Here is a 24,527-nt window from a genome sequence, read left to right as displayed (position 1 = left end):
AACTTGTGTTTTGTCCGCATTCAGAAGCAGAGGGTTAAGGGTCATCCAGATTTTATGTCTTCAGAACATGCCTGTAGTCTATGTAGTGGGTTAGTTTCATCTGGATTTATAGACAGATATAGCTGAGTATTACGGCCCCAAAATATCAGTCTTTCAGTACTTTGTCTGAAAACTGTTTTTTTCAGGTTGTGTGTAGGTTTTTTGAGGACCCAAATGCAGAGATGGAATCTGAGGTGGTTTCTTGCAGATTTAATAGCCAAAGGCAACTGAAGAAAAATCCCAAAATAACATAATACAGAAAACCAAAAACCAGAAGACGTCATGGAAAACACACATGAGGAGCAAAGAAACGATGAGAAACCAGCACTGAAGAACTGCAAAACAGGAGTATAAATGGGAGACTGAACAAAGATGGGCTAATGAGCTGACAAGGAGCAGGTGAGGATGCAAGAATCTAGGAGGGAACTAGGGGAAGGAGACTGACACAAGGGGGCAACAGGGGGTAAACAAGAAATACATAAGAACTCAAATACACCCAAAAACAACTAGAATAAAAAACAAAATGGAAATTTGAAAAAAATTGAAAACTTAAAACAGAACCAAAACCATGACAGTTGTAGTTCATCTTCTACAACAACATCATTCACTCTATCCTATATTCATCCATCATGATGTGGTTTAGCGAAAACACAACAAGGCTAAACTGCCAAGCATAATTTTCTCTGCAGATCCAACACATCCTGCACTCCAACTGTGTAGAATTTTACCTTCAGGTGCTACATAAGACTATTTGCATTTATTATTTCCTAACCTTCTGACTGTTTCTTTCTGCAGGCTGTCTTTCAGATATACACAATAAACACCGCACAACAGAGTAGCCGTCTACTCTGCTGTAAACCAAAATCAGGCATGTAAGAGACATTGTAAGAGACACTGCTGTATGTGAATACTCTATGTGTGCAATGAGTATTGTTCTGAGATCCTAATTTTTAAACACTTGCATTTTGGGTTTTACAAACAAATTTCAGGGTCTTCATAATGAGTAGTGCTTTTCTGCAACTCGGTCCTGAAAAATTTTGATTTTTGAACAACAAGATGATATACAGGTGCTGGTCATAAAATTAGAATATCATGAAAAAGTAGATTGATTTCAGTAATTCCATTTAAAAAGTGAAACTTGTATATTATATTCATACATTACATACAAACTCATATATTTCAGATGTTTATTTTGTTTAATTTTGATGATTACAAATGACAACAAATGAAAATCTCAAATTCATCATATCAGAAAATTAGAATATTGTGAAAAGGTTCAAAATTGATGGCCCCTGGTGCCACACTCTAATCAGCTAATTAACTCAAACCACCTGCAAAAGCCTTTAAATGGTCTTTCAGTCTAGTTCTATAGGCTACACAATCATGGGGAAGACTGCTGACTTGACAGTTGTCCAAAAGACGACCATCGACACCTTGCACAAGGAGGGCAAGACACAAAAGGTCATCGCTGAAGAGGCTGGCTGTTCACAGAGCTCAGTGTCCAAGCACATTAATAGAGAGGCGAAGGGAAGGAAAAGATGTGGTCGAAAAAAGTGTACAAGCAAGAGAGATAACCGCACCCTGGAGAGGATTGTGAAACAAAACCCATTCAAAAATGTGGGGGAGATTCACAAAGAGTGGACTGCAGCTGGAGTGAGTGCTTCAAGAACCACCACACACAGACGTATGAAAGACATGGGTTTCTGCTGTCGCATTCCTTGTGTCAAGCCACTCTTGAACCACAGACAGCGTCAGAAGCGTCTTGCCTGGGCTAAAGAGAAACAGGACTGGACTGCTGGTGAGTGGTCCAAAGTCATGTTCTCTGATGAAAGTAAATTTTGCATTTCCTTTGGAAATCAAGGTCCCAGAGTCTGGAGGAAAAGAAGAGAGGCACTTCATCCACGTTGCTTGAAGTCCAGTGTAAAGTTTCCACAGTCAGTGATGGTTTGGGGTGCCATGTCATCTGCTGGTGTTGGTCCATTGTGTTTTCTGAGGTCCAGGGTCAACGCAGCCACATACCAGGAAGTTTTAGAGCACTTCATGCTTCCTGCAGCTGACCAACTTTTTGGAGATGCAGATTTCATTTTCCAACAGGACTTGGCACCTGCACACAGTGCCAAAGCTACCAGTACCTGGTTGAAGGACCATGGTATCCCTGTTCTTAATTGGCCAGCAAACTCTCCTGACCTTAACCCCATAGAAAATCTTTGGGGTATTGTGGAGAAGAAGATGCAATACACCAGACCCAACAATTCAGAAGAGCTAAAAGCCACTATTAGAGCAACCTGGGCTATCATAACACCTGAGCAGTGCCACAGACTGATCGACTCCATGCCACGCCGCATTGCTGCAGTAATACAGGCCAAAGGAGGCCCAACTAAATACTGAGTGCTGTACATGCTCATACTTTTCATGTTCATACTTTTCAGTTGGCCAACATTTCTATAAATCCTTTGTTTTTATTGGTCTTCAGTAATATTCAAATTTTCTGATATGATGAATTTGAGATTTTCATTTGTTGTCATTTGTAATCATCAAAATTAAACAAAATAAACATCTGAAATATATGAGTTTGTATGTAATGTATGAATATAATATACAAGTTTCACTTTTTAAATGGAATTACTGAAATCAATCTACTTTTTCATGATATTCTAATTATATGACCAGCACCTGTATTAAAATTATTTCTGATCATAAGAACAATGAATTTTTTACTTTTCTGTTTGTGTGACACTCCGTACATAGTGTCAGGGCATTTACAGGTGCATTTGCATGCAACCACATTTCTTGACACACTGACACATAATGTGCTCTGTTTCCCAGACTGTAGCAGCAGTCTCCAGCATATCAGCACCATGGTTTCACGCTTCTCTCTGCTGTGTGTCGTGTGCTGGGCGTTTAAGCCATGTTGCACCGGGAGCTCACCTGAGTGGTTCCAAAACATCTCCACAAACCTTTTCAGTTTTCCTGGAGATGTAAACCTTGGAGGACTTTTTCCAATCAACCAACAAACAAACAACAACATCAGTTTCATTAGTGAGCCAAACAGCATCAAGTGTGGAAGGTAATGTAACTATGAAAACAAATAACTTTTTAAGTTTTTGTCTTTTGAATGTGACCTAAATTCATGTTAACACTTAACTTCATTCTTATTTGTTTCCACAGTTTGGATGAACTTGGACTAGGCCTTGCTCTGGTAATGAAATATGCTGTGGATGAGATCAACACAAGACAGGATTTGCTCCCAGGCATCAAATTAGGTTATAAAATCTACGACACCTGCAAACACTCCTCTATCATTGTGAAGCCTACTATCTCCTTTCTCACCGAAAAAAACAAACAAAACAAACAAAGCGCTTTCAGTGGAGTGTAATTATACCGACTATGAAACCAGCGTATCAGCCGTCATTGGTCCTTATACCTCAGAAATGGTGTCAGTCATTGGAAAACTACTGGGATTTTTTCTGATGCCACAGGTATAGTAGTGCTATTTTTATACTTGTATACGTGCACTAACTGTCTTTTATTTCCTGATTAGAACAATTTTAGAATTTGAAAATGTTTTATCTCATAAAGTATTCAGTTGTTATTTTGAACACATTTTATAATTAATATAAGAGTTTGTAACTCTAAATCCTAAAAGAAAAAATGAAAGAATGAAATGTGTATCAGACGTGACAATATTTATCTGTAGAGGGTGTGACATGACATCACTGTACTAGTTTAGCAATCCAGTCACTATTTGGAGGCTAATTAAAGGAATTATAAATGCACCAAACTTCAGTTTATGATAATGATCCTAAAAAAAAGTTTGATAGATCTGAAGGATCTTTATTTATGTCTTTAGAATTTCATAAAAAATTCTTAAAGTTGGTTCATATGAATGTTGTTTTATCACTTTATAAGTTGTACTTATCATCCTATGTATCCTGTGATAATCATATGAATTCCCTTTAATTAGAAACACAAAGTAAAAAAGTTGTTTGGCCAATCTTTATAAATTTATATGAAAAAGGTAGGTAGGGTTAACGTAGACAGGAGATAACAGGTAGGACAGACATTCTCTTCTAAAAGCTTCTCATTGAAGACCTTATAGTTAAGAATCAAATAATTTACTTCCAAATGATGCACTATATTCAGCTATATATGGATATCTACTTAAGTGCCTGAATAGCTGTCATTTTAATGAAATTCTATTAAGTTAAAAATTTCTATAGATCTTATACACTTACACTTCTTATACACACACTTATGATATTGTATGAAATTTCAAAATACTTATTGCATGCAAAACTTTTTTGTTTTAAAATTATTGTTATGTCTTTGAGGATGTTTAATTCAGAATTCCATCAAATTTTTAACAAAGGTGCAATAAACTCAAAGCTTTGCTTTTTATTAAGTTCAGATGGCTTATTTTAATGTGACTTTTTTTCCTTCAGATAAGCTACGGAGCCACCAGTGACAAGTTCAGTGATAACCTTCTTTACCCATCGTTCTTCCGCACGGTGCCCAGTGATAAGTGGCAAGTAGATGCCATGGCAAATCTTATGAACAGGTTTAACTGGACCTGGGTCGCAGTAATAGGCAGCGAGGAGGAGTACGGACAACGTGGTGTGCAGCAGTTCTCCAAAGTAGCAGAGAACATGTCTGTGTGTGTGGCCTATCAGGCCCTGATCCCAGTGTACACCGATCCTGTACCAACAGTTCAAACCATTATTAGCAACATCCAATTTACAAAGGTGCAAGTGGTGATTGTGTTTGCCCTACAGGAACAGGCTGCTATCTTTTTTGAACAGGTTAGTGAAACAGTATGTAGTGCAAAAAGGGTGCAAAAGTATAAATAAATAAATGCTAAATAAATGCTGATGCTTATTTATACTAAATGAATAAGCAGCATTAACTTTTTAATAATTCATTTAAACTAAAGATATTTAAAAAGTATTCAGAAATCATTATGAATAAATAACGTATTTAAAACAAATAAATGTCAAAGCTATTTAATAAATCCTTAAATCATTTCAAACCAGATAATAAACAGATAACATACACTATAATCATTTATAAAAGCAATATGCAGTTGTAGGCTGCATAAGAAATTCAATCCATAATGCTGTTCAGGAAGGAGGTGCACTGTAAAAGGAGAATGCAGTTCCAGCTTAAAATAATTGCTTTTGTTGCAAATATATTTACACAGCATCTAAAATGTAATTCATTTTAGTTGGAGCCGTCTTCTCTTTTTAGAGTACATGGACAATTTCTGGGCAGAGGCGAAAAACGTGTGTTAGCAGGTTGGCCTCAAAACCTAACATGGTGACACCAGCCCCTACAGGAGGAATGGGCCAAAACTCCAACATACTAGTGACCAAAGTCATATAATTTCGTAATACCTCCTTACCTAAAATCAGGAAAGGTTTGGTCTTATATTAAAGACCATACAGTATGTTCAACCATAGTTTGAAATTTTTCTGAAAATGGTATCAAAAATGTTAATATTAAATTAATTATAACCTGGTTCCATTGCTACAATACCCCCTAAAAAAAATATTAGTGTAATGTTTTCCTTCAAATAGACTACTATCATATGGCTTTGCTGGGGCATCATGTCAGTTTCAGACCAAATAGTCTATATTTACAGGAGCCTGTTAATGGATAGCAGATGCTAATGGCTAATACGAATAGATACAATTCATAGATTATATTAATGCTAAAGAAATATAAATTCATTAGTTGTACTGTTGTAAATGCAACAACACTTAGTTACATTTTTCAGTTGATTGTATAACCGATTTTTCTATGTTAAAGTTTGAATCATCTAGTGACACATTTATGGAATTAATGTTGGCAATCTCAAAAATTAATAAAGCAGAGCAACACATCTGCTTTAATTAAAAGCAACATTCAGTATAGTCGAAAGTCATTCCCTCCACTCTGTTTCAGGTCATCAAGAATAATCTAACCGGTGTATGGATCGCCAGCTCAAGCTGGATTGTCCACAATCGACTAATATCCCTCCCCAATATCAAAAATGTTGGCACAATCATAGGGTTTATGGACAACTTGGATACTCTGGATTCATTAATGAACTATACTAAAACACTCTTCACAAAAATAAGTCAGCAAAGGGAAAAAATGCCTGCTTCAGTACAAAAGTCTGGTGATCCTGACAACCCTTGTCCACAGTGCTGGAATCTTTCGCCTGATAACATCACTTTGGTAGATAACCGAGGAGTGGACAGACTGGGCTTTGCTGTGTATTCTGCTGTCTACAGTGCAGCACAAGCACTGCATACGTTGCTTCAGTGTGATTCTGGTGTTTGTAAATTGGGAGAAAACACAAAAATCTATCCCTGGAAGGTAATGTTTGTTAAAAGACCTAGAGCTGGCAAAGCAAATATTACACATGAGTTTATTTGTTTTTTATAAACATTTGATTCTTTTCTTGTTTTCAGCTTTTGGAGGTTCTGAGGAATACTTCTGTGAACATAAGTGGCACAATATTAAAGTTCAACGAAAATGGTAACCCGAATTTAGGGTACAGTGTTATACAATGGAACTGGAATAACACAGAGTTTAACTTCAAAACTGTGGGAACATATAAGCAAAACCAATTAGACATAAACGAAAGCCTCTTTGAATGGCACACTAACGACTCAACGGTAATTGAGTATTTTTTTCCATCCAAAAATTTTTTCTTTTTTTTTCTTTTTAAATATAAATGATGTTATTTTTTTTTTTCAAAAACCTTTCCAGGTTCCTCTGTCAACCTGCTCGGCGCAGTGTGAAGATGGCCAAGTTCGCAGGGTCAAAGGTTTCCATTCCTGCTGCTATGACTGTATTGACTGTTTACCTGGTACTTATCAAGCAAATAAAGGTAATACAGCAGTCCATGCTTCCTCTATCTAAATGAGTATGTCAAAATAAGATTAGACACAGTATGAACACTGAGAAATTAGCATTGCTACAGGATTCCGTAAAAATTCAAAAAATATCCACTGGACTTGGTTTTCAAGATTTGAAGACGTTTCGCCACCTCTCCAGGAAGCTTTCTCAATTCACCAAATATTTTTTGAATTTTTACGGAATGACTATCACCTGGATGACTGAGAACCTTCATCAGCATTTCTACAGGACATATTTGTAAAAACAGCCAGTGAATCACAAGACCTAATCACTATGAGATCTGTAGGCACACTGGCTACATCAAACACTCCTTATAACAGCAATCTTAAAACTGAAGGTTTTATTGTTTTTCTTGCACTAAACCATTTCCTGTAACTCACAAAAAAGCAGATTTTCTGTTGTTTTTAAAAATAGAGATACATTTATAGCTGTTTAGCTGTATATTTGTCAGGGCTCAAAACAGGGAACCTGGTATTCAGACAGAAAAACAATAGGATATCAACCTCTGTAGGAAGAAAACCCAAGTTAGTGATTACGTCAATCTGGCAGAGGAAGGTTATGGATGTGTGAGTCACTAAACTGGTCGGCCTGTGGTCCTTGCCCCCGTGTCTCTCCTCCTCTCTCATACCCCCCTTCCTGTCAGCCTACTGTCCAAAAAAACAAGCCACTAGGCACGAGAGCAGATCCAAACAGAAGAAGAAAGGCAGGATGACTAAGGCAACTTTTATTGTCATTTTGTATACAAACAGTATATACAGAGTGTATACAAAATTAAATTTCTTTTTACTGATGACAGGATAGAAGGCTGGTTAAATAGAGACTGGTAAAGGTGAAACAGGTGGGCAAAATTGAGAAACTAGGCGGAGCATGGCAGGTGAATGGAATGAACAAGCAAGCCAGTAACTAGTGCCAAGGTCATTACCGTTTTATATTCAAATATATGCCTAAATGCAAGTTTAATCCTTGTGCATTCACAAACATACAAGAATCCCTCATGTACCATTCCTGAGTCAAACATTTGAGACTGATCCAAAAAGGTTTGGCAAATCACATCACAGCATTGTGGCAAGACATCTAAATGTGACGAAAGCAAGACATGCCAAGTCCACACTGAACCAAAATTAACATTGGTGCTTAGGAAAATGCACCGAAATACTGAAGACATTTTTATTTATTGTTGTGATTGGCTAAAACTAAATTTTGGCAGGCAGGCAGTAAGTGCTGCTTCCCACCTTGATTATATGTAGAGCTAAACTCAGATTTCTACACATTGTCAATCTGGCTTGCCAAGTTATTTGAAATATGCTTACTTAAGTTTTCTGCAAAATGCTTCAAATATGTCAGGCAGTTGTTAAATGTGCTCCAATACAATGAGTTTGTGTTAACTAACTTTTAAATTGTAATCAGAATAATAACATAAATACTCAGCTTTCACCTGTTTTTCCTGGAGGTTTAACAGCAATTCACACCTTGGGACATGTGATCAAAACAACTCACATGGCATCTGGAGACATGTTTGGATCGTCAAGCAACAGCGACCCAAACATTGAACTGAATGGAGGGTTGGGCCAGTGACTCACGTGTGGTTATGGCCCTATTAGTGACCTTAAAATTAGGTTGGTTGTTCTGACTACATCGTATTAGCCTACTTCCAACTCATCTTCAGAACCAAAGATCATTTAGCATTAAAGACAATAGATCTTAAAGAAACAGGACAACAATTCTGTTTGAGTTCTACTTTGGCACGTTGGACCATGCCATTTAGAATAACATAAATACCACCCAAACTGAAATGGAGTGGTAAGGCCTGACCTAGGGAAGGGTAACTTTCTTGCTGGTTTTTTTTACTGGGTTTCTCCTTCATTTTGAGACTCTCCGAAGTCCAGAGAAGGAGCTCTCAAGAAGTGCTTATCTTCCAATCAGAGCCAAAAGTATGGAAATATGCAGTTATTCCAAATCATACATCCATATATGCATGATTTCTATCACCTTTTAAGATTGCAGAAATAGCTCAAATGTCTATCATCTATTATAGACAATACTGTAAAATTAATTGTATAGTGTAAAATTAGAGTAAAACAAGCAATAATATTTCATTGATTATTATTGGATTAATAGGATTGACAAAAAACATCAACCACACAAGAAAACATTGAAAAAAAAATTAGACAAATATCTTTGGGCATACCCTTGGAGACTTAATAGAAAATCTTATTCGGAAGATTTCAGGTATGCATCTTTGTAGATAAGGTGCTATTATGGTTATATTCAAAGTTAATCACCTCTTAAACCTCATCTAATACTGTTTGTTTGTTTTTTTTCTGTTGTTTTTCTACCTTACAGATGACATCCAATGCACCAAGTGTCCTAATCGTACGTGGTCTGGAGTATGCAGCACTAACTGCAGTCCCCCTGTTTTTGAAATTTTGGCATGGCACACATATGACGCTCTGGAGATTATAATGTCGGGACTTGTGCTGCTTATATGTCAAGTGTCAGTAAGCATCGTGTTCCTATTACACAGAGGGACCCCACTGGTGAAGGCGTCAGGGGGAGTCCTGACCTTTCTGACTCTACTAAGCTTGATGGGAGCCTGTTTGAGTCTGCTTCTCTTCCTTGGACCGCGTGATGATGTGGTGTGTCATCTTCAACTGCCACTTATCACCATTTTCCAAACCATAGCTCTCTCCATTATCTTGTCTCTGTCACTGCAGGTGGGTACAGGCAGGTACAATACTGCATCCAAGTGGCTATTTCTAGCAACTACACAAGCAGAATTTTTTTTTTAAACATATGGTTCACAAACACTAAAATTCTTTCTTGGGTTTTACAGATATTGCTTTTTTAAAAGAAATAAAAAACTAACCTTGCTATAAATATAACGTAATATATATAAATTATCATGGAAAAAATAAATACAGGTGCAAAGCAATTTAACAACAGATGTAATAGAAACTTATATTCATACATGCTCACACTAATTATTCTCTTTTAGTTTGGACAGCTATTTGTTTAGATTTGTTTAAAAATGTCTTGCCTCATTATACTGGCTATGCAAGTTTTTTCATTTGTCAGATTTGATGTCGGGTAATGACAAAAGGATCAATAACTACGCTTCAAATTCTTCTTTTTAAACAGATATTCCTTGTGACTGAATTCCCGGAGATGGTGGCCCCTCACCTCCCAAAACTCAGAGGCCCTGGCAGCTGGATTTTTGTTTTAATCTGCTGTTCTGTGCAAGGAGCTCTCTGCGGTTAGTTTGTTCGTGATGAACCCACTCTTGCTTAGTACAAGGCAGAAATGGAGATTAATTTTCAGAAGACATTTTTGTCATGCCCTGTGTCTCCTGATAAACTTGCTGTTATGCAAGGCCTTAATGGTGCAATGGCCCTTGTGTCATTCAAGTCAACCTTTATGGCAGTTAAGCCTCATCATCAGTATAACCTTGCAAGGAACATCACTTTTTCTGCTCTGATCTACTGTGTAATTTGGGTGATATTTATACCAGTCTATACAGCCATGACAACCAATATCCACACTGTATCAAAGGATAAGTCTACAGTCCATGTTTATTTCACTCTTGCAGGTAATTTAGGGTTGGTGGTTGCTTATTACTTCCCCAAATGTTACCTGCTGTTTAGGAAACCTGAGTTAAACACTCCAAAGCACTTCTGCACCTTCTTGGAGGGTGTTCCTCCAACACCACCCCAGGAGGAGCCACAACCACCATCAGCAAAATGACCTACCTACCTACCTACCTACCTACCTACCTACCTACCTACCTACCTACCTACCTACCTACCTACCTACCTACCTACCTACCTACCTACCTTTATGTGATAGACACACACTAGGATGATGTTTGTCAAATCAGAATTACATCCTTCCAGAAAAAAAAGTAACACAAATATAACAAACAGCTGAAGCTCTCAATTAGATAATTAGAAACACAGGATAGTGCATACATTTGCATAATATATTTTTTCTCAACACCGTTAGATGGGCTGGGCCTATACATGCTATCACACAATGGATTTTGTATTATGCTAAATGAACTTGTTAAAGGACACAATCTACTTCCTTTTCCTGCCTCCTCCCTCACTGCCTGCGCTAATCAAGCACTACTGGAAAGCATCCATAGATTTTGGCTATGATAACCCCGCCCACATTTCCAAGGTACTCAATTGTAACTAAAAACCACTTATGTAGAGAGGAGTTAAGGTGAACTGAAACAAGAGAAATAAAGTTGGATGGTACCAAGGTAAAAATGCCATTAAGAACCGAACTCTGTCCTCCAAAGTGTCAGTGTTGACCTTTATAGAGCCTTCATTTTTTTATAGTAGCTTCATAACTTGACAGTTGAGACAATGTAATAGCTGGATCAACTAGGGCATGCTTTCCATGCCAGGTTCACCAACACGATCACATTGTCTTACTTAGAAGAAGTCCTGTTTGAGGACATAGGACAGGATGATATGTTAGGGAGGAGAGTGACTGAGCTTTATTCACACCCAAACACAGGGATATGATAAAGAAAAGCTTGTACCAGAATCTACCTTTTAAATTGATAGGATATTTCAACTGGAATGGCTACAGGTTAGCCACCTAGGCAGCTCTACAGTTAAAATAAATAAATAAATAATAGTAGCAAAACTAAACCAGATCATACAAATATGTAAACAATACAAAGTAACAGAACCATGTAGACTCAGTTTACCCACTCATTTGTAAAATATGTTTGATTATTTTTGTTTGAGTTACATTTTTAAGAATAGAGAAAAAAAAATATTTCAACTGTATAACAAGTAAATGTAGCTATGATGAACTGAGGCAAAACAGAACCATAACTTCCCTTTCTCTTTGTGTTTCATAATGTATGAACTATGCCAATATTTTTGTGGTTTTTGTTTTCTCAAGCAATATAAATTATGCCAGGACTATTAGTTTGTATTATTAGAGATTTGTTTCCATTAAAACTTTGCTCCTTATTTCATTCAATAGAAAGACTAAATATTGTTCTACAGCAATTAAACTAGAAATAAAACAATATTCTGTTAAATAAAATGTTTCCTTGTGTTTCCTTATTCCTAACCATTTTTTGATTTTTACTAGAAAAGAAGATATTCTAATTAAGAAAGAATGAGATTGTTGGTCTTCATTAAAGTAGTTATTTACCTATCCCTATGAGGGAGAACAGATACAGTATTTTTACAATAAATATTTAACACTTATGAGAAAACTGGTGGGGATTTATACGAATCTTTACAAAAACAAGGTTCAGAAAGTTTAGAACAACTAGAGAAATGTAAATAACCTTGAACCTAAGGCTCAGTTTCAAAAACATCTCATATGGGAAAAACAGCTTCTCAGGTGTTGATAGGTCCCATATATAGCCTTTGAGAGTCCTTCTGTACAATACAGAAAACAAAACAAGCTCACTTTTTGGTCTTTACAGGAAAGAAAGGAGAAGTAGATGGGGAAATATTTTTTCCACACCAAAATAATAAATAATAAAATATTTTAGAGAAGCATGCATGTATTGTAAATTTACAAAGAGACCATACATATTTTTTTAATGAAGACCAGTTCTCCTATTCTGCAGTATTTGTTAGTTAAATCCCTAACTTTATCTTCTTTCTGTTTTTCTTTCATTGTGGCTTTGTCTGGTCTGTTGTTGTTTCACTGTGATACCATAATGGAGGGAAATATCAGGTTTGATCCTCCCTCCAACACCTTCAGTTATAGATAATAGAGTTTTGCCTGTTTTTTAGTATCTAGTACTGTTACCTAGAAATAGCTATGAGCTTAGCCTTTACTCCGCCCAACTGCATGTGCTTTTTTTTTATCCGTTTTGACATAAAACTGAATCAGAACTTGTCTGCTTTATTATTTGTTTCTGGGACAGAGCCATTTGTGGAGTTAGTTGACATTTATCTTTTCGTAAGCAGAAAGTATTTATAAATCAGCGCTTCTATGTTCCTTTTCTATGTGTAGTTGAACCCCCAGTTGCTGTCATCAAAGGCCACTCACTCTCAGCCTGGTTCTGCTGTAGGGTTCTTCATGTTATAAAGGAGTTTGTTTTTCCTCTCCACTGTCACTGCATGCATGCTCAGTGTGAAGGTTTGCTATAGAATCAACAATACAATGGAAGAAGACGTGTACTGTTGCCACATGCCCATCCTGGAGAGAATTATATGCTGAAAAGTTAATGATCGTGTTAAACAATCAGCTGGTTTTGCATAGAAAACCTTTTACCATCCAGTCTGTATGATCTGATTGAATTGTCTCTGTAAAGTGCCTCAAGGTTACATGTGTAATGAATTGGCACAGTATAAACTGAATCAATAGAATTGAATTGAATTGCTTATGAAGTTTGTCTTAAGCCTTGAAAATTATGTATCTTTTTTAAGCTACAACAAAGGGAACCTGATCTTCTAAGCTATTGCTAAACAGTTATCATCTGTTGTGGGTAAACTTTCAAAAATATATAGTTAAAAAATAGAAGGGTACGTATAATTTGTCTTTACATTATTTAAACGTGGGATGAGATACTTTTTTACTCAGGAAATTAAAGCTGTGCCTTATGCCTAACAAGCGAAGCCCAGGGGAAATTATACCCTCGTTACATAGCAACGGTTGCTAACAACTTGTTAACATGCGCTGCCATTTCCAAGGAAAACTGGTAAGTTTACTGTCTTTGCTTTTTACTGTGTGTTGGTATCTGTACTTATGAAGTGTAGCTATAAGATAGCCTAACTGTTCTGTTCAGCCTATCCAATAAAACACAATTATAACAACATTATAACTGTACTTTTACACCTTATAACACAATTAGCCGCGGTATGTTTAGCCGCTGCTCAGTCGTTATCATAAATAACCACCGTTTCCATTTCTCAAAGTACTAGTGGCTTTACCGTTATGGAGTATTTAGCGTGTTTTAAGAGAAAAATTTGGTTTTTCGTTGTTTTTTTTACTATCATTCATTTATAAAAATCTTAGTTTGGAGCCAAATATTTAGTTTGCAAAAAATATTTTCTTTGAAAATTAAATATTTAGTTTCTTTAATATTTTAATAGCTCCAAACTAAATATCTAGTTTGTTAAATAAGAATTTAGCTCCAAATTAAATACATTTCCAGAGGCCCCACTGCTGCGTTTATCTGTGGGACATAGAACTTGCCTTCTTTATCAACAGTATAATCAGTGGAAATTTCCATGGTTCTGGTCCTGGCGTGAAGTGACAGTTCTAGTTAAAATGTATTTGTTTAAAAATGTAAATAACTTTATGTTTTTATTTATTCCTGAGGGAGCAGGATGGAGTTTCTCAATGGGAACCCAGTAAAAAAAAAAAAAGAAACATAAACAGAACGGGTAACATTTATAATCGATATAAATATAATATGATCTATTAAGTGAGCCACTTATATCTGAGTCACTTATGAAGTGCAGGTTGGAAACTGTGATCCTGTGTCAATTCAACTAAAGCTAAAAGTGCAGTAGCTACATTTTTTTATTAATCTTTTAAGTAAAACTCTAAAGGTAGAAAATAAAATAGGTCCATGGAACAAGTCATTCACCTCTGATGTCATCATATGCATTGATTTTAATTCATATCTTCGGTACAGGGGCCAGTTCTACAGGGGCACTGGCACTTGTTGGCCCCGGTTTAGAACAAAAATAGGTTGCATGTTGTTATTTAAAAGAATAATCTGTTCACCTTCAGGCATCTGTAATTTGTAACCTAATGATTAAAAAAAGTGGTGAAGATATTTCTTAACTTCTTTTAATTTTCCACAGTTTCACTCTAAAAATGAGATAAGACGAGCCTTTTCTGTTCCACAGTGTAGAAGTTCAAGTCTGTGAAAAAATCCAGAAGACTAAAGACAATAAAACTTACACAGACAACTTATAAGTATATAAAAATAAATGAATAAAAAATCTGCAGTACAATAGAATTAAAAGAGGGAACTTTGATAGAAGTAATAAGAACACTGCACTTATTAATAGAAAAGGCAATATTCACATGATAATTTATGAGAATAAAAACAGTATGGAGTTGATAGAATGATCTGAAAAGCAATGCTCTAAATATTGTAAAAAAAAAATAAATAAATAAACACTTCTATATCTACTAAGAAACTGCGTATATTTTACTAACATCTGCAATCACATATACAGGTGCTGGTCATAAAATTAGAATATCATGAAAAAGTAGATTGATTTCAGTAATTCCATTTAAAAAGTGAAACTTGTATATTATATTCATACATTACATACAAACTCATATATTTCAGATGTTTATTTTGTTTAATTTTGATGATTACAAATGACAACAAATGAAAATCCCAAATTCATCATATCAGAAAATTAGAATATTACTGAAGACCAATAAATACAAAGGATTTATAGAAATGTTGGCCAACTGAAAAGTATGAACATGAAAAGTATGAGCATGTACAGCACTCAGTATTTAGTTGGGCCTCCTTTGGCCTGTATTACTGCAGCAATGCGGCGTGGCATGGAGTCGATCAGTCTGTGGCACTGCTCAGGTGTTATGATAGCCCAGGTTGCTCTAATAGTGGCTTTTAGCTCTTCTGAATTGTTGGGTCTGGTGTATTGCATCTTCTTCTTCACAATACCCCATAGATTTTCTATGGGGTTAAGGTCAGGAGAGTTTGCTGGCCAATTAAGAACAGGGATACCATGGTCCTTCAACCAGGTACTGGTAGCTTTGGCACTGTGTGCAGGTGCCAAGTCCTGTTGGAAAATGAAATCTGCATCTCCAAAAAGTTGGTCAGCTGCAGGAAGCATGAAGTGCTCTAAAACTTCCTGGTATGTGGCTGCGTTGACCCTGGACCTCAGAAAACACAATGGACCAACACCAGCAGATGACATGGCACCCCAAACCATCACTGACTGTGGAAACTTTACACTGGACTTCAAGCAACGTGGATGAAGTGCCTCTCTTCTTTTCCTCCAGACTCTGGGACCTTGATTTCCAAAGGAAATGCAAAATTTACTTTCATCAGAGAACATGACTTTGGACCACTCACCAGCAGTCCAGTCCTGTTTCTCTTTAGACGCTTCTGACGCTGTCTGTGGTTCAAGAGTGGCTTGACACAAGGAATGCGACAGCAGAAACCCATGTCTTTCATACGTCTGTGTGTGGTGGTTCTTGAAGCACTCACTCCAGCTGCAGTCCACTCTTTGTGAATCTCCCCCACATTTTTGAATGGGTTTTGTTTCACAATCCTCTCCAGGGTGCGGTTATCTCTCTTGCTTGTACACTTTTTTCGACCACATCTTTTCCTTCCCTTCGCCTCTCTATTAATGTGCTTGGACACTGAGCTCTGTGAACAGCCAGCCTCTTTAGCGATGACCTTTTGTGTCTTGCCCTCCTTGTGCAAGGTGTCGATGGTCGTCTTTTGGACAACTGTCAAGTCAGCAGTCTTCCCCATGATTGTGTAGCCTATAGAACTAGACTGAAAGACCATTTAAAGGCTTTTGCAGGTGGTTTGAGTTAATTAGCTGATTAGAGTGTGGCACCAGGGGCCATCAATTTTGAACCTTTTCACAATATTCTAATTTTCTGATATGATGAATTTGAGATTTTCATTTGTTGTCATTTGTAATCATCAAAATTAAACAAAATAAACATCTGAAATATATGAGTTTGTATGTAATGTATGAATATAATATACAAGTTTCACTTTTTAAATGGAATTACTGAAATCAATCTACTTTTTCATGATATTCTAATTTTATGACCAGCACCTGTACATGATAAGCAGTGTTTTTATGATGTTACCTTGTTACCTTAACTTGTATGCAGATGTGTCTCCAGTAATCTAAAATACATACATTTTACCAATTAAAGTCCCAAAAAACATCATTACATGAATACACTTAATCTGATTTAAAGTCAGAGATTGAGAAAAGGCTTATGTTATACAGGGATGTAAACATCTGATTTTAAATATGTTTGCATTTAGAAAAGGTCCATATTTTGATTTTACTTTGATTTAAGCGCATTGTAGCGATGGCCGAGAGAAGTTTCACCATGAGTGGACACTCAGTCAATACCAATATTGATGCTGTTATGGGTATGTTATCATTATCTTATCAATCTGTTGTTATTCAGAAATAATTTTTTTTTCTTTCTCAGCTTTTGTTATATCAGCAAAATACTGAAATTTGTCATGATTATTTGTCCCAGAAAAAGCAGAGATGTCAGCACAGTTAAGAAAGATGAAAAGAGACCAGAAGGCTTATAAGACCCAGACCATGAAGAAGATCTCCAAGCAAGAGTGAATAAAGAACAGAAAAAACATTGTAGTCTGATTCTCACTGGGTGTTCTACTCTAATTACAAGTATTTCTTGATCTCTGATTGAAGACAGATGATTAAAAATCTGCTTAAAGAACAAGAGGAGCTTCGTAAAAGACTTGCTGCCCGCGGTTTGACTCAACAACGCAAGGACAGTAAGGATCTGCAGGCTCTACTAAAGCAAAACGAGACTTTAGATAGAGAGATAGCGGAGGAGAAGCAACGTCAAAAACAGCTGCAGATGCAGGTCTTTTTTCTTATATTTTTTGTTGTTGTTTATTTAGGCTTTTGGGCACATAAACCAGTTTAAGTCACTTTTCTGAACTGTGTGCAGATTCTGAGCACGGAGTCCAAGTTGGCAGATATGAAAAAAGAAAGAGCAGTCAGCAGTAATCCATCCCAAAGATTAAAGGCAGGGAGGACTGTGCGTAATTTGGAAGACAGGCTGCACAGAGTGAGTTATGAAAATATGCAACCCTAGAAATGTACAAATCAAGTTTACAGAAGTATTCACATTCTTTACTGTAAAGCTCAAAGTTGAGCTGAGGGGAATACTGTTTCCACTGATCATCCTTGAGAAGTTTCTATAACTGTAATAGGAGTCCACCGGTGGTAAATTCTGTGGATTGGTCATGATTTGAAATTACAAAAAAATTAATACCATTTTATCAGCTAAATGTGTAAATTGTTAGAAATGCTCTGATGCTATAGATGCACTGTAAATTGAACAATATTTCCAAATAATTGTATTTTTTTTCTTTATGTTTTACTCAACATTCAAATGATATTAGAATCATGATTGTAAACTCAAGCAAGAGTAGTAAACACAAGGCTCAGGTCATCTCTGCCTGTACTTTTTTCATTTTCACTGCATCAAAAATTTGATATACTCTGTGTTCAGGCTACCATCAAATACAATGATATGATGACCCAAAACGACCGAGTGAAAGAAGAGGTGGACACACTTTATCGCGAGCGAGACAAGTTTCAAAAATTGCGAAACAACCTTACCAAGGTAGGATATACTTTTTTTATCCAACACAGCAATCATACCATTTTTTTGTTTGTTTGTTTATTTCTTGCGTTTTAACAACTTCTCTGAACTAACATATGTTTTAGGAGCAGCAGAAAATCTGCAAGAGCAAGGATAAAATAATTAAGGAGTGGAACGCTGCTCATGAGTTCTGGTAAGGTTTGGGATTTCAGATTAGCTTGTAGCAAATTAGTATGAGATGAAGCTGATTTATGTAACCTGTATTTAAGTGAGAAGGCTCGGGCTGAGAAGAAGATGCTGATTGAGAAGGATATGAAGGCCCTTGCTCAGTACAACAAAGAAGTGAAAGAACTAGAGAGGGTTATTGCACATGATTCCAAACTGAATAACTTTATGAGCACCAAGTGCAAGGAAACTGGTGAGTTTCATGACAAAAAGGGAACGGAACAAGGTAAGACCATGCTTTAAGCTCAAAGGTGTGTAAAATATTGAGCATGACAATATTAATGTATGAATGAATGGATAGATATTTATTTCAGACAATTTCAGATAGACAATTTGACAAGCAACATAAATGAATAAATACAAATACACACAAAAAGACTAGTTAACATCAAACCAAACAGCAATTTCCAAACTAACTAAATACACCTGAACATTAATAGAAACAAAGCCCTTCACCAAATAAATCTGTAAGTATATACAGCCAGAGAAGTGACATTGATTTATGTAAATTATCTGAAAAGGGGTACAAGGAAGTAAAACTTATTATTCATACCACTCTCCCTCTAATTGCACTTAAATTAACTTAAAGTGGAGTTACCTTCCTGTTAAACTTGCTTATATATATGTATTTACATACATGTAAATGAACATATACATACCTACACAAACATATCAGGCCAAAATCCACTTTTACACCCTTGTACATCGTCACTCGGAGAAACACAGTTGGGATGTGGGATCTTACAAATCATCTTGAGTTGGATAACCAGGGGGTGTAGCAATTGTCTTTCACCCATTATTCTTTTATTATATTTCTTAAAGAATATTATGATCAACTGTATCAAATGCAGCACTAAGATCTAACAGGACAAGTACGGATAAGTCAGATAGCTGAAGCCATGAGAATATCATTAGAGACTTTCACCAGTGCTCTTTTATTGCTATGATGTTTATCTACTATTTTCTCAAGAATTTTAAATAAAAAAAAAGATTAGGTCTATATTTGACCAGGTCAAAAAAAGGTTTCTAAGTATAGGTTTAATTACAGCTACAGTACCTTAAAGGCCTGAGGTACATATCCCTGTAACAGGCGTCACTGTTGGGTTGTTTTATATAAGGTTATCTAAAGTATTGTAGATTAGCAGCAAAGACTCCTTTGTTAAGTTTGTTCAAATTTTGATTTGTAAGAATCAGATTTTAAGGAAGAGACGAAAGTGAATTTGGGAGAACATTCTCTGGACAACCTAAAGGAGGTGCCCGAAGAGCCCCGCAGTGTGTTGGAGGATAACCCGGACCTGTTTGACAACATTCACATCCAAGGTCTGACTTTCATACACGTCCACTTTTAGAGTGTCTGGCTATAAAACAAATGCTAATACTCATGGCAGTCTGTGTCGGTATAAGCCACAAAAATCAGGTTTTACAAATGCTTTCAACAATGCACCTCACTTGGTTACTTCAGTGGTATAGACACCATGGCATTATTGATTGTTGGTGTGGTGGATATATACAAAACATTGTTAACACTACATTTTTGTAGTTTTTGTGCTTTTAAAAGGGTCTGTGGATATGTTAAAAGGATTTTTCTTTGTATTTGGACATTGTTTCCATCCATATTCAGCCTGGGCCTAACTCTTTCTACAGGAATGTCGTTTTTGTTATGGCTGTATCTGATCCACAAATTAATTTGGGCTAAAAAGAAAAAAGGAAAGCATCAATAACATTTTATTACATTTTTACTGAAAAAAAGCAAACAACAAATTTCATCAAACAACATCCTTTTTTGTATATCATGTCACCATAAATATCCAGTTCTCAGGTTAATGTGTCAAATCAACCTTACTTTTCAGTACCAGATCAACTGGCTGTAACACTTAACGTGATTGCGCCATCCATGAAAAATACATAGGTGGTCCCGCCTACAGCCAGGGTTCATGTGTATCTGTTGTGAACTGGATGCGAGCGTCGTGGAACCCCTTTAAAATGCCCCCCAGGCCAAAAGTGCGGCTTCCCTTTATTAAGACTGATGCCAATAGTGCGCAATGCAATACATCCTGCACGGAAACTATTTAAGAGCAGAAAGTTGCTCGGTGTTTGACTGCAAGAAGAGCGGACCACAGCCGGGGCAACCATACTCCTCTCAGCAGCCCGTGGGCAGTGCAAAGCCAGAGCGGAGTGAATCATGCTGCTTTCAAACCGGACGCAGCAGGAGCAGCAAAATCACGTCTGCTGCTTCCTTTTTGCTGCTTGTACCAGCTTCTGACGCGCAGCTGAAGCAGCTTTGCTGCTCTGGCTGCGCGGTCGAAAAGTGGCTATGACACGCGTTGGGCGGAGCTACTCTATCCTTTATTTGCCTTGCAGCTATATTTGCTGTGATCAGTGGGAATAAAGTAGTTTTATTATGTTTTTAAGTGGGAAAATCCACCTGAAAACTTAATCATTGCAATCAGTTCATCCAGATTAACATACTGCCTTCCAATTTTTTTTCTGTCAGACCCCATTCAACGGGCTTGTTTGTCTCCTGAGAAAGCAGACATGTTAATTTTTCTAAAGAATAACTGCTAAGTAAAAAGGTCCTCACAATGTAACAGTGAATATTAGACAATGACTTGTTTAAAACTGTTCTTCTTCACTGAAAAAAAAATGTTTTATGTAAGAGGAAAAATGTAAATGGAAAAATCTGAGCTTAAAATAAAACTCAAGATTTGTACTTTATTATGTTGCGTAATTTTCTTTTTCTTCAAATTGATATTATAAAACTGGTATCGAAAAAAGTATCGTTCAGGAACCAGTATCGAAGTGAAGGTATCGGTATTTAATTGATGTATTTCTATTTTGTGGAGCAGCTGAAGACCGAAACCTGGCCCTTTTGAAAGTCATCACTGAACAAAAGGCTGAGGCTGAGAAACTGAAGGTTCAAATCAGGAAGGTATCTGGTTGTTTTACTGGTTCACTTTTACACATAAATAATGACTATAAAATAATGGTCTCAAGTTTATTCACACACAATGTTGGTAACTAAAACAGTTTAAAGAAAGACAAGACAGTGTGTGCTGAGTTGAAGTGGAGTCTAACTATCAGTTTGTGAGTCACTGCAGGTCACAGAAGAGATGGAGAAGTTTCATTGTGAAGCATCACAGTCGAAGGCCTCTTTGCTGAAAGATATGGAACCAAAATTAGAGGAAACTCGATCTCAAGCAGAGACGTATGAAAACGAAGCTGTCCTTCTAAGCGAACTCCTGGATAAAGTAAAAACAGGTTCAGACACCTTTTACTTTTTGTTAACCTTATTCAATGCTTTGTTGAGATTTCTTATAACAAAAACCAAAATTACATGATTAAATATTTTATAATTAAACTTCTGCAAAATATGTTGTCAACAAATTAACAATGTAGGATTAAAAGTGCGTTGGTTTGAGTTGCTTAAAAAAGTACAACCTATAATCAGTGCTTTAAGTGAGTTGGAAACACAGTACCATCACTTCCAAATCTGAACTTTTTCCAAGTGTATTGCAGGTACCAAGACTTTGGCAAAAATAATGGTGCATATGCTACCACACCAGATAACTGTATTTTACTCATCATGGAGAAAAATGAACAGGGAGACATTTTTTTAAGGGGGATTAAAAGGAGGAACCCAATAAATGCATGATGCAATCCACCATTCGCATCTGATATTGCCTCCCTCTCCTCAGCTGTTTCTCTTTGAAAGCTGAACATGGGTCTTTGTTGATTTTGCATTTATTTTATATTCATTAAAAAAGTTATGTTTTGCTTTTGTAGTTAGTAACTGCATCAGAATTTGTGCTTCCTTGTGTTTTTCCTTTTTTGAGTGTGTTTTTGTTTGTGGTTTTCCTGGGTACTGGACAGAAGTCCATCTTTTAATTGAGAAAATATTTTTGCATTGCTTATAGCTGTTAATATGAGTTACAATTATTAGTTATTATGATGAGTGTAATTATGGATTTTCATAAGTCCAATTTTTTGGGAGCCTCAGCATTTGGTTCCACAGGCACAGTATGTGGCAAATCTGGGGGGAACCCGCAAACAAACATTTTTTTCAGATTTTATTTTATATCTTTAAATTTCAAATTTAGTTTTATATTTCTATGTTAACACCATAAGGCTTAAAGTTAGTCAATTCATAACACTTTGTTTTCGGTTTGTATAGATTTGATTTAGAATTGGCTTTGTTCTTTTTTTCCTCTTAATTTCTGTGCAATAAAACTACAGATCTATTGATCCATACATAGATCTGTGAAATATTACCCATTTTTCTAGGCCATATTTGTATGGCATCAAGAGGAGTACCAGTCCCTATTTTTCTCCACTTAAAGGACTGCATACAAGGAATGATCCATGAAATTTAGAAGGCTTTATGATAGATCTTTATGTATTAGGTGAATCAAAATGCATATCAAAGCAGAACAAACATTTTATTTTATTTATTTATTTTTATTTGGGTACACATGCTGCATGTGTACATTCAATTAGATTAATATAATTTTGATATTAAATGCCTTTTTATCTCTCAGGGGTGGACAGCATCTTCTCTGAAATGTGCTGTGACCAATCAGCAGTGAAGGAGACGCCTGGCTGCTCCTCTGAGATCACAGAGAATCACACCATCATCTGCCTGAGTCTTATAAATGAGAAGATAAATGAGCTCACTCTGCAGGCTTTCCTTCCTTCAAAGGTTGTACCAGTAGATGTATTGTTATTATATAAAGAATATTTTCTTTCATGTCAACCTGAAAGATGGCCTCTCTCTGTGTCGGCTTAGGAGAAGGACTCCAATCAAACAGACCTGACCAAAAGCCTTCAAGATCGCAATGCAGAGCTCCTCGAACAAGACTTCACTACTCTGCCATCTGTCAGCAGGTCAGCCTTTCAGTTTGTCGAGTTAAATCTGAGAATAAAAACACATGTTGTTGATGGTTTCATTTGTTTTGCTCTTCAGTTTGGAGCACGATGCAGAAGAGCCTCCTGTCAGCTCTGAGGACGAACGTCCCCTTTCACGAGAGTGCCTACGCAGGAAAATAATAAAGCATGTAAGGCCACTGCAGCCCCACATTTAGTCTGAAAGGCTTTGGATGATTTATATGATGATGTTCTTTTTTCTGAAATCTTATTATTTATATTATTATTTTCCTTATAAGATTCCTTGATACAGAAAAGAGAGAGCTCAACCCCCACAAGGAGCAGATGAACTCCAGATTTAGTGGCAAACATCTACGAGGATGACCTCATGTGGAATCAGCAGTTATATGTTATAATAAACCAACATGTTCACACTACAGTTTTCTTTGTTCCATCTGCTTTTATTAAATTACTCGATAGGCATTTTCCAAGAAACAGCACTGTGCAAGCATTATTAGTCATGCATATTATAAATATTAAGAAATAATACTGAAATATCAGAAAACCATTGTAGAATTATAAACTCTCGTGTTATTAGCAATGGTTAGGATTAGTGTTAGGTACACAGTCTTAATTTGCTTGTGCAATCTTCAATATACCCCTTTTTCTGCTAGGACTTTTCCTTCTATAAAAAGAGCAAATATAAGAAAAAACATTAACTGACAGCATTATTGATTTTTTTATTCTAACAACTGTTTTTGTAAAATCTAGAACTTTTGTAGTTAAATGTAAAAAAAGGAAAAAAAGTCATTTTTAAACAAGCCTTTCATTGTTACAGTTTTCAAAAAGCTGCTAAAGTATCCTTTAACATTTTTTTCTCAAGAGATGATCAGTATTTTTCTGTACCTGTTTTAAAATAGAACTAGTAATTTACCTGCTACACACTGGCGGCCTATCTGGGGTGTACCTCGCCTCTTGCCCATAGACTGATAGAGGCACTGGCCCCACCGCGACCTTAACAGAACAAAAGATGGATCAACTAGTAATTAAATAAAAAGAGATTAGCACTATAAGGAAAACTGCAAAATATTTTTTTAAAATCAACATAAAACTACACATGAACTACACATGGAACAGTGTGTGTATATATACATATATATATGTTTCTGTTTCTTAAAGCT

General features: G+C 36.3%; 2 protein-coding genes across 4 annotated transcripts; both read left to right on the top strand.

Moving 5' to 3' along the window:
* Nucleotides 1–880: 880 nt before the first annotated feature.
* LOC119772745 (taste receptor type 1 member 3) lies at nucleotides 881–10,829 on the top strand. The gene is given in 10 exon segments (XM_038269347.1): nucleotides 881–911; nucleotides 2,866–3,106; nucleotides 3,208–3,376; nucleotides 3,378–3,518; nucleotides 4,482–4,838; nucleotides 5,980–6,396; nucleotides 6,492–6,698; nucleotides 6,793–6,913; nucleotides 9,286–9,656; nucleotides 10,081–10,829. Coding segments are annotated over 9 exon segments (2,112 nt in total). The 5' UTR covers nucleotides 881–911; nucleotides 2,866–2,897; the 3' UTR covers nucleotides 10,201–10,829.
* A 6,150-nt stretch (nucleotides 10,830–16,979) lies between these two features.
* On the top strand, nucleotides 16,980–23,785 carry odad1 (outer dynein arm docking complex subunit 1). 3 transcript variants are annotated; one of them, XM_038269346.1, is made up of 14 exons: nucleotides 16,980–17,044; nucleotides 17,158–17,248; nucleotides 17,337–17,514; nucleotides 17,602–17,721; nucleotides 18,169–18,282; nucleotides 18,387–18,454; nucleotides 18,531–18,679; nucleotides 19,681–19,806; nucleotides 21,333–21,415; nucleotides 21,585–21,744; nucleotides 23,022–23,182; nucleotides 23,270–23,367; nucleotides 23,447–23,537; nucleotides 23,646–23,785. In XM_038269346.1, exons 1-14 carry the CDS (start codon nucleotides 16,981–16,983, stop codon nucleotides 23,652–23,654), a joined length of 1,512 nt encoding a protein of 503 aa, XP_038125274.1. In that variant the 5' UTR covers nucleotide 16,980; the 3' UTR covers nucleotides 23,655–23,785. The 3 variants fall into 3 exon arrangements, with proteins under 3 accessions (XP_038125274.1, XP_038125273.1, XP_038125272.1); XM_038269345.1 differs by having other exon boundaries at nucleotides 19,675–19,806; XM_038269344.1 differs by having other exon boundaries at nucleotides 18,531–18,712; nucleotides 19,675–19,806.
* Nucleotides 23,786–24,527: the final 742 nt, after the last annotated feature.

Source organism: Cyprinodon tularosa, unplaced genomic scaffold (assembly GCF_016077235.1).
Source record: "Cyprinodon tularosa strain WSP-4 unplaced genomic scaffold, ASM1607723v1 ctg729, whole genome shotgun sequence".
NCBI classification, from domain to species: domain Eukaryota; kingdom Metazoa; phylum Chordata; class Actinopteri; order Cyprinodontiformes; family Cyprinodontidae; genus Cyprinodon; species Cyprinodon tularosa.
This window is presented reverse-complemented; position numbering and strand designations above follow the sequence as displayed.

Bases quoted from the DNA above. Each gene is read 5' to 3' on its own strand.
- odad1 (XM_038269344.1), top strand. From the start codon at position 16,981: ATGGCCGAGAGAAGTTTCACCATGAGTGGACACTCAGTCAATACCAAT. The intron at 17,515-17,601 runs GTCTTTTTTCTT...AACTGTGTGCAG, and splicing joins AAAAACAGCTGCAGATGCAG to ATTCTGAGCACGGAGTCCAA. The intron at 17,722-18,168 runs GTGAGTTATGAA...CTCTGTGTTCAG, and splicing joins TGGAAGACAGGCTGCACAGA to GCTACCATCAAATACAATGA.